At 46.2% G+C, this 15382-nt stretch overlaps 1 protein-coding gene across 2 annotated transcripts in view; it reads right to left on the reverse strand.

Annotated features, from left to right (window-relative positions):
* The window catches only part of PDLIM5 (PDZ and LIM domain 5), a 256555-nt gene that overhangs the window by 215601 nt on the left and 25572 nt on the right, over positions 1-15382 (reverse strand). For both annotated transcript variants that reach the window (XM_075351036.1, XM_075351045.1), the window contains exon 2: positions 1284-1428. In XM_075351036.1, coding sequence (XP_075207151.1) covers positions 1284-1379 — 96 coding nt within the window. In that variant the 5' untranslated portion in view covers positions 1380-1428. The remainder of the gene's footprint in view (positions 1-1283; positions 1429-15382) is intronic.

The following is a 15382-nucleotide window of genomic DNA, read 5'->3' on the forward strand; positions in this document are numbered from 1 at the left end:
GGAATCACGACCTCTGCCTCTACGTTATGCTGCTCTCAGATTAGGTGGCAAAAACCTGCTGACAGATTCCCTTTAATGAATTTGGCACACCTTACTCCAGTGGATCAAGATTGGGTAGAAAATACCAGTCTTAAAGTGAACCTGTCAGGTGCAACATGCACCCAGAACTACGAGCAGTTCTGGGCGCATATTGCTAGTCCCTGCCTAATCGTCCCAGGCTATAGTAGCATAGATAAAGAGATAGTTAGAAAACGTATTTCTAAAGATTCTTTGTAATATGTTAATAAGGCCAGGGACTAGTCACAAAGGTGTTACTTCCCTTGTCTAGTCATCCACCTTAGCATGTAAGCATGCCCATAGGGATGTAATAAGCTAATGACTGCACAGCATCAAAGGCATGGATGGGCTCACCTCTGCTGCCACCGCTGGTTTTCGGCTCAGTGCGCATGATCAGAAAGTCCCCAGACTTCCAGTCATGGACACACCACCAGTATGAAGCCGGGACGTGTACACCCGGCTTCATACTGCGCATGACCGAAAGTCCGGGGATCATGCGCATTGAGCAGAAGTGCAGCTTCTGGTGCGGTGGCACCAGAGAGCGATGAGATTGACCAAACCTCTGACACTGAGAATTCATTAGCATGCCCATGGGGACGGGCTTACTAGCCAAGGGAAGTAACGCCCCTGCGATTACTCGTTGGCCTCATTAGCATATCATAAAGGATATGTAGAAATCCTTTAATAACATTTTGGATTAGGCTTCCTTATAGCTACAGCAAGTCATTTTGAAATGCAGTTATGGGTTGCCATTCTTTTTTTTTTTCCCCGGTGAAGCACATCTTAACATGTTTCACCTATGAAACCTGGTAGGCCAATAATCGCATTGTAAAACAATGCCAATTTGTTGCAAATCATATGGGATTTTGTCTGCACAGCACTTTACAATGATGTATAAAACCGTCCTCCATAATTTAGTCATTAAATTACCTGGTCTTCCCAAAAGTGACAACCAAGTGAACAAGCTGCAAAATAAAACCAACAATAAAACCCAGAAATCTAGATCTTCTGCCTATTTGTGCTCAGTATTCTGCCTCCGGGACACAGTAATGCTGCCAGGCAGTGTACGTGTTTGGTGGAAACATCCTGCAGCCCGTAAAATAAAAGCCTTATACACAGTATACAGAGTCTTGCATGTCTACATTTATATGTAAAATAAAGCATTACCGCTACCACGGTTTAGCGATTTGTGATAGCATCCAAACACAGAAATCACAGATGCGTACCCTGGAGATGGTCAGTGGCATGTTGAAGTCTTTGCCTCCTTGAAGCCTGAAGCCCCACGGAGCTGGGCCTACCAATGATACACTGTAGTTGCTCATGTTTAAAGGTTAGAAATGGAAGATCCAAATGTCCAAAAGGGTCAGCAAGCTGAAAAATAAAAAAGACATACAGAAAATTTAAAAAATTACCGTTTAATTCAAAGTTAAGAAGCACGATTGGCATTCAGGTATTCGTGACGAGATGGATTAAGAAAGAACAACCCTAAGGGGCACTTTGCACACTACGACATTGCAGGTGCGATGTCGGTGGGGTCAAATTGAAAGGGACGCACATCCGGCGTCGCTGTCGATATCGTAGTGTGTAAATCCTTTTTGATACGATTAACGAGCGCAAAAGCGTTGTAATCATATCATCGGTGTAGTGTCGGTCATTTTCATAATTTAGCTGTAGTGATGGTCCGATGTTGTTCCTCGTTCCCCTGCGGCAGCACACATCGCTGTGTGAGAGGCCGCAGGAGCGAGGAACATCAGCGTACCTGCGTCTCACACCGGCTATGCGGAAGGAAGGAGGTGGGAGGGATGTTTATGTCCCGCTCATCTTCGCCCCTCCGCTTCTATTGGCCACCTGCCATGTGACGTCGCTGTGACGCCGCACGACCCGCCCCCTCAGAAATGAGGAGGGTCGCCGGCCAGAGCGACGTCGCAGGGCAGGTAAGTGCATGTGAAGCTGCCATAGCGATAATATTCGCTACGGCAGCTATCGCAAGATATCGCTGCTGCGACGGGGGCGGGGACTATCGCGCTCGGCATCGCATCTCGCAGCGTGCAAAATACCCCTAAGGCTATGTGCCCATGGGACAACATACCCGCGGACTTTGCCACAGGTTTACCGCAGCTGCTCCCCGAATTCCGCAGCTATCCATTGCTGCGGTTTATCTGCAGAGTTGTTGCGGTAAACCTGTGGAAACAGTGCCGATTTCGTTCAGAATTCCTGCTCTGTATCTCCATAGTAGAGGGCCGGGAATTCCTCCGCATAAATAATTGACATGCAGTTACGTGCGGCTGCGGGAAATCCGCAGCATTGATACAGCACTCCCCAAATCCCATAGGATAACATGGGGAGTGTCTGTACTTGCTAGAACCTGCGGATTTATCTAGAAAATTTAGATAAATCTGCAGGTTTTCTGCAGCAAAATCCGTGGGTATGTTGTCCTGTGGGCACATAGCCTAAAGCTAACATCCCATACCAACTCACTAATGTTTGCTGGCATCAAGATCTAAACATGAGTGTCCGCCGATTACTGCAAACGTCACTGGCCAAGCAGGCTTCTTCCACTCCGCCAGAACGTGAAGGCTGCAGCCAATCAGCAGTCACTCAATGGATGCGGCAGTCAAAATGTTACTACAGGCACACCAGTAGGGACAGTAGTACGTGCACAGATGCAGACATTTTCTGTATCCTAACAGTGTGTAATATACACTTTGTAGGATTGGACGCTACTTGCCAGTTTGAGTGCTCATCACATGACTGCAAGTACTTGTGCCAATATGAAGGCAACCCCTATCGCTCAGGTAGTCAGCTCCCCTCAGGGTGCACCAGGGTTAAATACAGGCCTTCGAAGGATTTTGGCTTTATGAAAACACATGCTAATAAAAAGCTGCTTTTTACAGTGTCAGCAAAACCTGTGAGACTCCCGAAATCTCATGTACACAACTGCTTTTTTCCGCCATAACATATTGAAAATAGCTGCATTTTTGTAACTTTAACAATCTGCTGCTGCTGCTACTTTCCACATCTGGATGGGGTTTTTGTTTTTTTCTTTTAAAACAAGAAAAAAAAAAAGTTCCTGTGCTGAGATACTCTTATATACTGTATGTGCCACTTCTATGTACTATGTAATGGCTGTGTGTGACCGTACAGGGACATGGTCTGATCATACCACAGCTCCTGGGCAGGGGAGGAAGTAAAGAGGTGTACAGACATTACAGCACAAGATCACTACTGATTCTTTTTGTGAGGTAAAACATTTCCCTGCCAGTTTATGAAAAATGTTTTACAATGAAGAAAGAACAATTTGCAATCCCATGCTGTAATGTCATTATACTCTTTACATAGCATGGGCACATATATAAGAGCTGAACTTGAGGTGAAGACCCCTTCAATGAGTTGCCTTTAATAGGTAGGCAAAGCAAACCCACATCCGTATGCCACATTAAGATATAAAATCAGATGCACTCTTAGAAAAAAAAAAAAAAAAAAACACACACCTCACAACACAAACACACACCTGAACCCATGGGCTACATATTTATTTTGCTGGCTTATAAAGCACCAACACATTCCACATCACTTTCATACATTTTCCTCACTGGTGGGACTAAACCTAAAATTCCCCATAAGTATATCTTTAGCATGTGGGAAACCCCATGCATAAGAGGAGTGAACTTACAAACCCCTTGCAGATATGGTTATTGGTGGGTTTGCAGAGCCACTGTGTGACCATATGAGAGCATACATAGCAGCATTCAGAGATTAGGAAAACCTCCGGAGCAGAAACTCACAGAATCCTCAACAAAAGCTTGGGAGTTTCTGCTCAGTTTCTGATCCAAAAACAGTGTGTACATTGAACATTCCAGTGAGGAAAAGCCACAGTTTTTGAAGAGTGAGGAGTTTCTGGAAGAGGATTTAGAGAGTTTCTGCTCCATAAACATCCCCTAAACTGCAGCCTAATGTGACTCTTCAGAGCATGAAAGTGTCCATGAGGGAAATCCTGGGGGAATCTACCAAGATTTGCATTTTATACACTTCAATGTGAAACCACAGTATATTGGGGTCAACAATGCCAAAAGCGTACTGCAGCAGCACACCTATTAATATATGTGATGCATCTGTCTGAGTCCATGGGAAATTGAAATTTTACACCACATAAAGAGCATTAGTAGATTTGTGCTAGAAGTTGTCAATTTCTGTTGTGCATTTGTGACGCCCCTGGACTATCAGGTTGTCACAGGGTATTGCACAATCTGCCCTCCCGTGCAATATCCACCTCCTTCTTGGTTATGGGTCCCCAACTACATGGCGTTGCCTACATCAGCTAATTAAAATCCTAGGTACACTGTGCACCACACCCACCAGGGTGGAATAGGGTCGCCCACTTAGGGGGTTGGTTAAGGGGAGGTCAGGAGTGTCAGTAGTGGAGTAGTAGCAGTAGAGAGTGGAGTGTTGGAAGTGAAGGAGAGAGGAGGTCAGGAGCCGCGCTCCTAAGAAGCCATCTAGGTAGCAGACGGCGGTCTGGTCCTAGAGGATCTGGACCCCCGGTCACAGGGGATCGTGCAAGGGGCACGGAACTGTCGAGGAGGACAGCCGGTGGCCTTGCACCATCACCGGCCTGGGGCCAGGGCACAACGGGGTACGTGGAGTAGGGAGTAGCTTCAGGCAACCCGACAATTCACCAGACGAGGACAGAGCCTTCAAGCTCCGCTCTCCACCCACTACAAAAATCGGGGTACTAGCGCAACAAAGGGGGGGGGTCTGACCTTCCACTAAAACTGTCCAGAAAAACCCAAGCGTGAACCCTCAGAGCAAGCTCCCAAACCTAGCCATAGTGGGGTGCGGGACCCAACTAGTTCCATACTACCGGAACCAACAGAGAAGTAAACTTAGTGCCAGGAGGAAGGTCACAGATCACCAGGCAGCACCATTGGGGACGGGACCCGAACTAGCTTCCCTAAGCGGCAGCGGTATGCAGAATTTTGGTTTACCCAGTTGTCGGTGTCAGCCTAATGGACTACGAAAGTGACCCCCTTCGCACCAAATGGCACTCCCCGAACACCATCACCGAGTCCCGGGGCATCCCCCCTACCCGTGGAGGGTTCTAACATCTGGCTACCCCACTCCATCGCCCCTGAGTACTCCCAACTGCAGTGGTGGTACTCCACATTACCTCACACAACGGGTGGCGTCACAAACACTAAACACAATCCCCTGTAAATACCCCCTTCATTTGAGTGGCCACACGACTTCTGGGTCCGGACACCCCTCGAGCCACCGCGGATCCGGATCCGAGCAGCCCAGCTGCTGGCACACATCATAGCAAACAAGTTAAATTTGCGGACGGAGGGGGCAAAATAAACATCTTTGGCACTTTTGTAAATGTGACATATCCCTAAAACATCCAAGTCAACTTTTTGTTGCAAATTTTACGCTCATGTAAGGGCTCGTGCACACGACTGTTTTTCCTATAGGACGGCTATCCAAGGTTTACACTTGTACCTATGATATTCTATGGGGCTGTGCAACTGTCCCGTGTTTGTTGTGGTCCAAGAAAAAAAAAAAAAAGGGGGGTCTATGGTCCGTATGATATGCGCGTGCTTTACACTTTTCACGGACTGACAAAAGGACAAGGTGAAGAAGAAAAAAAAAAATAAAAAAAAATGTCAGTTTTTCCTCGCATGTGGCGATATCAGCCATGTGACTCTACCCTAATAAGCAGAAAGTTGGATGTTAAAAAGGGAACCTTGTCACCAGATTTGTCCCCTATAAGCTGCGGCCACCACCAGAAAGCCTTTATATACAGCAATCTAGGATATTGTATATAAGAGCCCAGGCCGATCTGTATAAAGTAAAAAACAGCTTTTATCACAGCGCCACCCATCAGACGCGACCGCCCCACAGGGGAGTACAGTGGCCTGGGCACTTAGAAATGCATCTCAATAAATTAGAATATCCTCAAAAAGTGAATTTCAGTAATTCAATACAAAAAGCGAAACACATGATATAAAGTCATTACAGAGTGATTTCAAGTGTTTATTTCTGTTAAAGGGAACCTGTCATAAGAAATTTAGCTATAAAGCTAAAAGTCCCCCCCTCTGCAGCTCCTGGGCTGCATTCTAGGAAGCTTCCTATAGTTTTTTTGGCACCTTTTATACCAAAATAAACACTTTGTAAACTGGTACCTTTTCGTATGCAAATTTCTAAAATCTTCCATGGGGGCGGGCTGCCTGGGGTCCGTTGCTGTCCTCCTGCAGATTTACACCGCCCCCGAACGCTGAATTTCAAAAGCTCAGGACGCCGCCCCTGGGTGCCCGTGGTCCCGCGCATGCGCTGTTCCACTGTAGCGGTGCCGTGCACTGAGTGCACGTGTGACCGCTAGTGACGCTTTGCGCGGGCACGAGGTAATGGGCGGCGCTGTGAGTGTCATCAGTAAGTGCCGCCCATAACCTCGTGACCGCACTTTCCCCTATGACTCCAGCGTTATGCACAAGCGCTCGCTGGCCTGATGCCCGGATGTCCCCTCCTTCCCATCTATTTCCTGCTGCTGAGCAGGATGGGAGTGATATATATATATATATATATATATATATATATATAAATAATCAAAAATCATACATGAACTACACAATACGTAAATTCTAGAATACCCGATGCGTAGAATCGGGCCACCTTCTAGTATATAATATATGTGCTTCCCTTTTTACGTACGTAATTAGTGAACTAAAATTAACTTTGAGGATATTCCAATTTATTGAAATGCACTTGTTAATATATAGTATTCTAGAATGAGAGATATATATATATATATATATATATATATATATATACATACATATACATATACATACATATATATATTTTGAGCTTACAGGTGGTGGTTGCAGCTTATAAAAAAAAAAAAAAAAAAAAAAAAAAGGGGGGGGGGGGGGACCACTGGTGACAAGTTTCCTTAAACAAGTTAATAAATTCCCCAAAATGTGTTAGTCCACACTGTAAGGCTATGTGCACACAGTGCGTTTTTTTGACGCTGCGTTTGTGCGTTTTTGGCCGCTAAAAATGCACAAAAACGCACCTGCGTCGAAAAAACGCGGCAAAAAAACGCACGCGTTTTGCTGCGTTTTTGCTCACTGCGTCCTTATGCGTTTTTTATCAGTGAACAAAAAAAAAAAAAAGGTCTGATGTCATTTCCTTCTTCAATGTGTTCTTCATTCTCCACTAGTGTATGCAGGAGAGCAGACAGCAGCTGCAGAACTACAAGGCTCAGCATGCTCCATCCAGGACTGTATGCTTGAGGGAGAGTCAGGGGGAGCAGACCTACAAGGCTCAGCATCCTCCATCCAATAGTGTATGCAGGAGAGCAGACAGCAGCTGTCGAACTACAAGGCTCAGCATCCTCCTTCCAGGACTGTATGCAGGATTTCTTTGCCCCCCCAAACAAAAAAAATGACGTGGGCTTCGCCATATTTTTGTATGCTAGCCGGGTACAGCAGGCAGGTACGGGCTGCCCCCAACCCCCAGCTGCCTATTTGTACCCGGCTGGGCTCAAAAATTGGGCGAAGCTCACGTCATTTTTTTTTTTTTTAAAATTTCATCCATGAATTTCATGAAATAATTTAAAAAAAAAAAAAATGACGTGAGCTTCGCCCAATTTTTGAGTCCAGCCGGGTACAACTAGGCAGCTGGGGATTGGAATCCACAGTGCAGGGTGCCCATGCTTTCTGGGCACCCCCGCTGTGAATTGCAGTCCCGCAGCCACCCCAGAAAATGGCGCTTTCATAGAAGCGCCATCTTCTGGCGCTGTATCCAACTCTTCCAGCTGCCCTGATGCCGGGTGGCTCGCCGGGTAATAATGGGGTTAGGGCTAGCTGTATAGCTGGCCCTAAGCCCGAAATTCATGGTGTCACGCCAATATTAGACATGGCCACCATGAATTTCTAGTAAAGATAAAAAAAAAAAAAAAAAAAAAAAAAAAACACACAACACAACACACAGAAAAACATTTTTATTAGAAATAAAACACAACACAATTAGTGACTTCATCTTTATTGAAATAAACCCCCCTCCGCAGTAATCCTGGGTTAGGGTCCCGCGCCGTCCAATCCAGATCCAATATCATCTGATCGGTTTGCTGGAAGGCAAAGCGATCAGATGATGTGTCAGGATCAAGTGCCTGAATCCCATCACACATCAGCTGATTGTATAAAAGCCGATTATACAATCAGCTGATGCATCAGTGCAAAAAAAAAATAAAAAAAATAATACTCACTTATGTGCTGATTACCGGCAGCTCCTGCAGCGATGGGGCGGGAGTCTGATCCTGTCCGATCGCTGCAGCAGCTGCCGGTAATCAGGGATGAAGTCTCCTGACGCATCCGATGATACCGGCCGGGCGCCCGCGTCACCGCAATACGTACGATCAGCTGATGCGTCAGGTTACTGCATCAGGTGATCCATCGCCAGGTCCTGCATCTATCGGAGGTTTCCCGGCCGTCTGCACACAGCCGGAGCGGCGATACCGTGAGAGGAGATGGGAGAGGGCATGGTACCGGGAGGCTGCAGACAGGTGAGTATAACTTTTTTTTTTTTTTTTTTTTTTTCTACTGTTAACTTTTGATATTGCAGCCGCTTCCAGCTCCTGCCTGTACATGGCGCCGCACGGCAGCATACATGCCCAGGACGGGAGGTGGAAGAGACGGTGACGGTACCAGGAGGATTCACGCTTCTGTATATACTGACAGAAGGAATCCTCTTCCTGTACACGTCACTTTACTACCCACCTCCTGCGTTTATAGCTGCGTTTTTGGTCTTAGAAACGCACCAAAACGCAGCTATTTGCGTTTCTCATTGCGTCTTTCAACATCCCATTGAACTCAATGGATGAAAAGCGCAGTGAAAAACGCGGGAATAATTGACATGCTGCGTTTTTGTGGCACCACAAAAACGCAGCTGAAAAAAAACAGATGTGTGGGGACAGCAAAAATGAAAACTCAGACTTTGCTGGGGAAGCAAAGTCCTGCAGTTTTGAGGCCAAAAACGCACCCGAAAAACGTGCAAAAACGCCGCGAAAAACGCACTGTGTGCACATAGCCTAAAGATGGGTGTCACACGAGCCTAGATTCTCGCATAAGATAGTATCAGACCGATTGTGCAAATGACACTCCGATCAAAGTCGGATCAGGGTTTGATCTGGGTCAGATTAATAGTGCCCCTGAACCCATCAGGGTGCTACAAGGTTCTGCATCCCCACCAGGATACAGGGCCTACCACCTTAGGGACCCAGAACCCCAGTGCCGGTACCACCAAAAACCCAGGTAATCCCAGTTTTCCCCCAACAATCCCCCATACAATGGTACCTAGCTAGGGTGGGACCATGGATGGCCGCCTAGAGGTTGAGCCACTCTAGTCCACTAGTTGCCCAGGTGGGAGGGGCAGACTGAAGAGTAGTCGGGAACACAGGAAGTCAGAGGCAGAAGGGAGACAGCAGTCAGTCTAACTAAATCTAATTGAAAGTGTGAGAGAGTGAAGGTGGTGACTGAGCAACGTCCTGACTCGGGTTGACGGTGACCTGGAACCCAGGAGAGGTAGTTGCCGGTGGAGTACTCCGGAACTACACATCGACGAGGTACAGGACCCTAGGACAGTAAAGAGCTTCAAGCCGACCTGTTAACACCTGCACAGCAAAGGGGACCATCAAGGACCTTCCTGACCCTAAAGAATCCGAAGACTCAGTAGCAAAGAGAGAGCCGGGGACAGGACCAGAGACTCCATCCCCACAGGGGTCACGCTACAGTCAGGCGGACAGAGGTAAACAAACCACAAACCGGGGACCCCCCAGTGTTGCATACCAGGGGGACTCACTTACCAGAGACAGGTGCAGGGGAAGAAGGTACCAGAGAATGTCCCAGAGACTGGCACTTGGACGAAGGGGTCCTGGAGGCGAAACCAGCCGGCCTCGAGCAACCAGTTAACACCTGAAAAGTGAGTAAACCAGTTGCACTGAATACTGGTCTGGACTCCTTCCGACGTCTACTGCACCATACACCTGCTGGGGTAATACCCTACTTGCGGAGGGCCCAAGTCATCAGAGCTGCACATTCCATCAGACCCAGCAAAACCTGCAGTGCCGGCATCCTACACTTAGCCGCAACACCGCAAGTAGCATCACAAATAACCTATTCACAAATCCCCTGTAAATATCCACCATTACAAAAAGGGCCCAGGGTAGGGGACCGGGAACGGCCACCACCGTGACAGTCTCAATAGAGGCACTGCCCAGAACAGAGTATCCCATATCCCTGCGTGCTACAAATGCTCTAGGAGAGAATCAGAGCGCAGTCAGGAAAAGATGGGAAACAAAAGAGACCGTGGAAATTGGACTGCACCCCAATATCATCTGAGTGCAGTCCAATTTTTCCACACACTCAGACTTTAATGGCTACGTGCCATCTGATTTGCGACATAGGCATCAGCACTGCCCCATTAGTTAGCAATAGTCCGATGTATACGCTCGTGTGGGCGTGGTCTAAAGAGCATATTTAGGGTAGGGTCAGACAGTGCTGCCAGAAATGTACCTGAGGCCTGAGCCATAAGTTATCATCTAATGAGAGGAAATAACTTATTAATCAACATAGGTGCGGCTATATGCACCTCCCCACGGATCAGCATGACTGTGCATTCACCTATATTAGAATGGAGCGGCAGTGACTCACACAACCATTTTATTCTCTATATGGACTGCCAAAGAAAGCCGAAAACAGCATCAGCCTTAGGCTATGTGCGCACGTTGCGTCGGAGTACCTGCAGTTTATTATGCACGTTTTCCTTCCCTTGGTTTTTGACCAAATGGCTTTTGGCCATTTTTTAGCGCTAAAAACGCATGCGTTTTTACCGCGTTTTTAGCGCTTTTTACCTGCGTTTTCACCTGCGTTTCTGCAGATGCGTTTTTGAGATCAAGACACTGAGAAATAAAGTTGAATTAGTCAAAAAGAATGAAAAAAAGAGAAAAAAAAGTATAAAATTAACTTTTAATAAAACTATATGGGAAAATATCATTTTTAATGAGAAAATAGTGGTTATGCACATTTTATCTGAAAAATAGGTGAATTTTCTAATTTTTTAACATTTAAATTTCCGGTTATTGTGTGTGTGTAAAGGAACATTAGAACCCATTAAATTTTGTCCAGAAAAGCATGCGTTTTTGGAGCCAAAAACGCAGTGGAAAAGCAGGTAAAAAGCATGAAAAACGCAGGAATTGTGATTTTGGTTGCATTTTGCCATTTCTCATTGACTCCAATGTTAAGGAAACGCTGCAGAAATGGCAAAAACAACTGACATGCTGCTTCTTTTTCAGCATGGTTTTTGAACCAAAATATGCAAATTAAACGCTGCAGAAAAAAAAAAGCAAAGTGCAGACTGGATTTCATCTTTTCCCATAGACTTTGCTGGAAAACAAAAACGCATGCGTTTTTGCACAAAAACGCTGCTGCTAAAAACGCTGCAGAAACGCGGAAAAAAACCCAACGTGCGAACATAGCCTTAGGCTAGAGTCACACTTGCGTATGACTTGCAAGAGTACAATGCAAGAAAATCTCACATTGCACTAAGCCCCATGTAACGACAATGCTGAAGCTCAGATCTGAAAATTTTTCATGCATGCTGCAATTGTCTGCAAGTCTCAGATCAATTGCACCCATACAAGTCTATGGGTGCGAGTGAAACATCGGACTGCACTCAGATGACATCCAAGTGCAGTGTGATATACGCAAGGCTGACAATGGAAAATATTGAGAGATTACTCGATCCAGCTCCTCCACAGTCGTGGTCCGATCACAGTATAATGACACTCAGCTCACGCTCACAGCAGAGCCTGAGCCGAGGGTCATTAGCATATTGCATCTGATGCCACACACTAGTGTGACTAACCTTATAAAGAATTAATGGATCGATAGTCGAGCCTATGCACTGCCACTTCATTCTAAGGCTGGAGTAACATTAGCAGATGCGATATGCTCATGACCCTTGGGTCAGGTTCTGCTGTGAGTGTGAGCCGAGTGTCATGCAACTCATTTGAGCTTGAGATCAGATCACAGCTGCAGAGGAGAGGGTGAGTTATCTCTCCATTGTCAGCCTGTGCGTATATCATCCGAGTGCAGTCTGACTTGTATGGGTGCGACTGAGGAGAGACTCGCAGACAATGGCAGCATGCTGACATTTTTTCCCTCAGTCCGATTAAGGCTGAGGGAAAAAAAAAAAAAAAAAAAAAAAAAAAACACACACACACTCACAGAACTGAGCTGCAGCATTGTCTTAGGGTATGTGCGCACGTTGCTTTTTACCTGCTTTTTTGCTGCTTTTTCTTCTGCGCTGTTTAATGCCAAAATGGATGTGTTCTTCTATTCAAGCAAAGTCTATGGGAATTTGGGTTTCTTGTTCACACTATGTTGTTCAAAATGCTGCCTTTTTGTGGCAGAACTTTGGTCAAAAACTCAGCTTTTCAAAGAAGCAACATGTCAATTGTTTTTGCCATTTGGGTTTTGCACTGCAAAGCTGAGTTTTTGACCAAAGTTCTGCCACAAAAAGGCAGCATTTTGAACAACATAGTGTGAACAAGAAACCCAAATTCCCATAGACTTTGCTTGAATAGAAGAACACATCCATTTTGGCATTAAACAGCGCAGAAGAAAAAGCAGCAAAAAAGCAGGTAAAAAGCAACGTGCGCACATACCCTAAGACAATGCTGCAGCTCAGTTCTGTGAGTGTGTGTGTTTTTTTTTTTTTTTTTTTTCCCCTCAGCCTTAATCGGACTGAGGGAAAAAATGTCAGCATGCTGCCATTGTCTGCGAGTCTCTCCTCAGTCGCACCCATACAAGTCAGACTGCACTCGGATGATATACGCACAGGCTGACAATGGAGAGATAACTCACCCTCTCCTCTGCAGCTGTGATCTGATCTCAAGCTCAAATGAGTTGCATGACACTCGGCTCACACTCACAGCAGAACCTGACCCAAGGGTCATGAGCATATCGCATCTGCTAATGTTACTCCAGCCTTAGAATGAAGTGGCAGTGCATAGGCTCGACTATCGATCCATTAATTCTTTATAAGGTTAGTCACACTAGTGTGTGGCATCAGATGCGATATGCTAATGACCCTCGGCTCAGGCTCTGCTGTGAGCGTGAGCTGAGTGTCATTATACTGTGATCGGACCACGACTGTGGAGGAGCTGGATCGAGTAATCTCTCAATATTTTCCATTGTCAGCCTTGCGTATATCACACTGCACTTGGATGTCATCTGAGTGCAGTCCGATGTTTCACTCGCACCCATAGACTTTGCTTGAATAGAAGAACACATCCATTTTGGCATTAAACAGCGCAGAAGAAAAAGCAGGTAAAAAGCAGGTAAAAAGCAGGTAAAAAGCAACGTGCGCACATACCCTAACATGGGGCTGAGTGCAATGCGAGAACTGCATTTGCGAGAGTCATATGCCAGTGTGACTACCCTAATCACAACAAGAGTGCCCATTTCTATTGTTTGGTGGTTCTCACCAATCAACCCTCCATGGATCTATTAGCTATGCCTTATCCTGTGGATAATCTATTTTCATTACACAATCCCTTTAAAAGGAACATTAGAAATAAAAATCGCTTTACCATTACTGTAAGGATTACTAGAGCGCATTATAGCTTTTGGGTTTGGTTCTAGTTACAATACATCAAAAGACTGCTTTAATGTTGGGAGAAAAAACAAACACTCATTAAATAGAATTAAACCCTAGCTACCATCAAAAGCTGTGCAAAGTGTAAGTACATGACTTCTGAAGTATATTCAAGAAGAACGAGATCAGAATTAGATGTCATGTAAAGTTCTTGTAGCACTGAAAACCTTTAAGAATTCCGGAAAAAGCATATGCGAGTTCATCATGTATGTCCAGCTGGCCAGTGAGTGGCGGGTCCCAGTAGGTGCAGCCATGAGCTCAGGCCTGCACCTGCAGAGCATTAGGGTACTTTCACACTTGCGTTGTTTTCCTTCCGTTACAATCTGCCCTTTTGGAAAACAGCGGAATCCGTTAACGGATTCCGCTGTTTCCCATAGACTTGAATGGTTGACGGATTGTACCAAAAGAACCTGCGTTGCTTCCGCTGGGCGACGCTCCGTTGCTTCCGCACAGCGGAAGCAACGCAGCATGTAACGTTGTTTTGAGCAGCGGAATCCTCTGGATTTCACTGCGCATGCTTTTTTTTTTTTAAAAAATCACAAACTTTATTTTGGCTCGCGGTGGCCGAACGTTCAGCTGAGCACCCGGCCGTCAGCAAGTGACAGCACTCAGCTGAGCGACCGGGCGCCGGCAAGTGACAGCGCTCAGCTGAGCGACCGGGCGCCGGCATGCCCGGGCGCCGGCAAGTGACAGCGCTCAGCTGATCACCCGGCCGCCGGCTGCGGGGAGCGATCAGCTGATCGTTCCCAATAGTCTACCGCCGGTAAAACTGTATAAAAAAAAAAAAATCAAAAACGGATTCCGTTGTTTTGCAGCATCCGTTGCATCCATTGTGCCACTATATGCAACACATCCATTGCATCCGTCACACAACGCAATGCAACGGATACCGTTCAACGCAAGTGTGAAACTAGCCTTAGAGCGGCAGGTGCTGGGAGCACAGTGTAGGAATTACACATTCTACTGTCATTTCTGGCTGAGCATACAAATCTGCTGATGCTTACACCGAAGAAATACTCAAGGCCAACTATTACATAATATACAGTTTACATTCATACCAACCCCCATCCGGGACTGGCTGAGGTATGCACAGGATCACCTGATGTACATCTCTTCCTTACCAAAAAGGTTATAACCGCAGAATTGTAAAACTATGTAGAAAATATAATAGCGGCAACAGTTAGAGGTACTTTGCACGTTGCAACATCGCTACTGCGATATCGTCGGGGTCAAATTGAAAGTAACGCACATCCAGCGCCGGTAACGACGTCGCAACGTGTAAAGTCTAGAAGCACCGATAAACGATCGCAAAAGCGTCGTAAAATCGGTGATCTGTGTAGTGTCGGACATTTCCATAATGTCGCACCAATAGGAGATACCATGTTGTTCCTCGTTCCTGCGGCAGCACACATCGCGCAGTAATCGGCTTGCGATGTTGTAGTGTGCAAAGTACCCCTTAGGGCTGCTTCTCACTTGCAAGTTTCTCACAGTAGAGCAATGCGAGAAAATCTCGCATTGGAATCGGACACGTTAGTGAATGATTCAGCTCGCACTTGCGATTTTTTTCTCAGTCCAAAGCGGACTGAGGGGGAGGGGGGGGGGGGACCTGTGG

Source organism: Anomaloglossus baeobatrachus, chromosome 1 (genome assembly GCF_048569485.1).
Source record: "Anomaloglossus baeobatrachus isolate aAnoBae1 chromosome 1, aAnoBae1.hap1, whole genome shotgun sequence".
NCBI lineage: Eukaryota > Metazoa > Chordata > Amphibia > Anura > Aromobatidae > Anomaloglossus > Anomaloglossus baeobatrachus.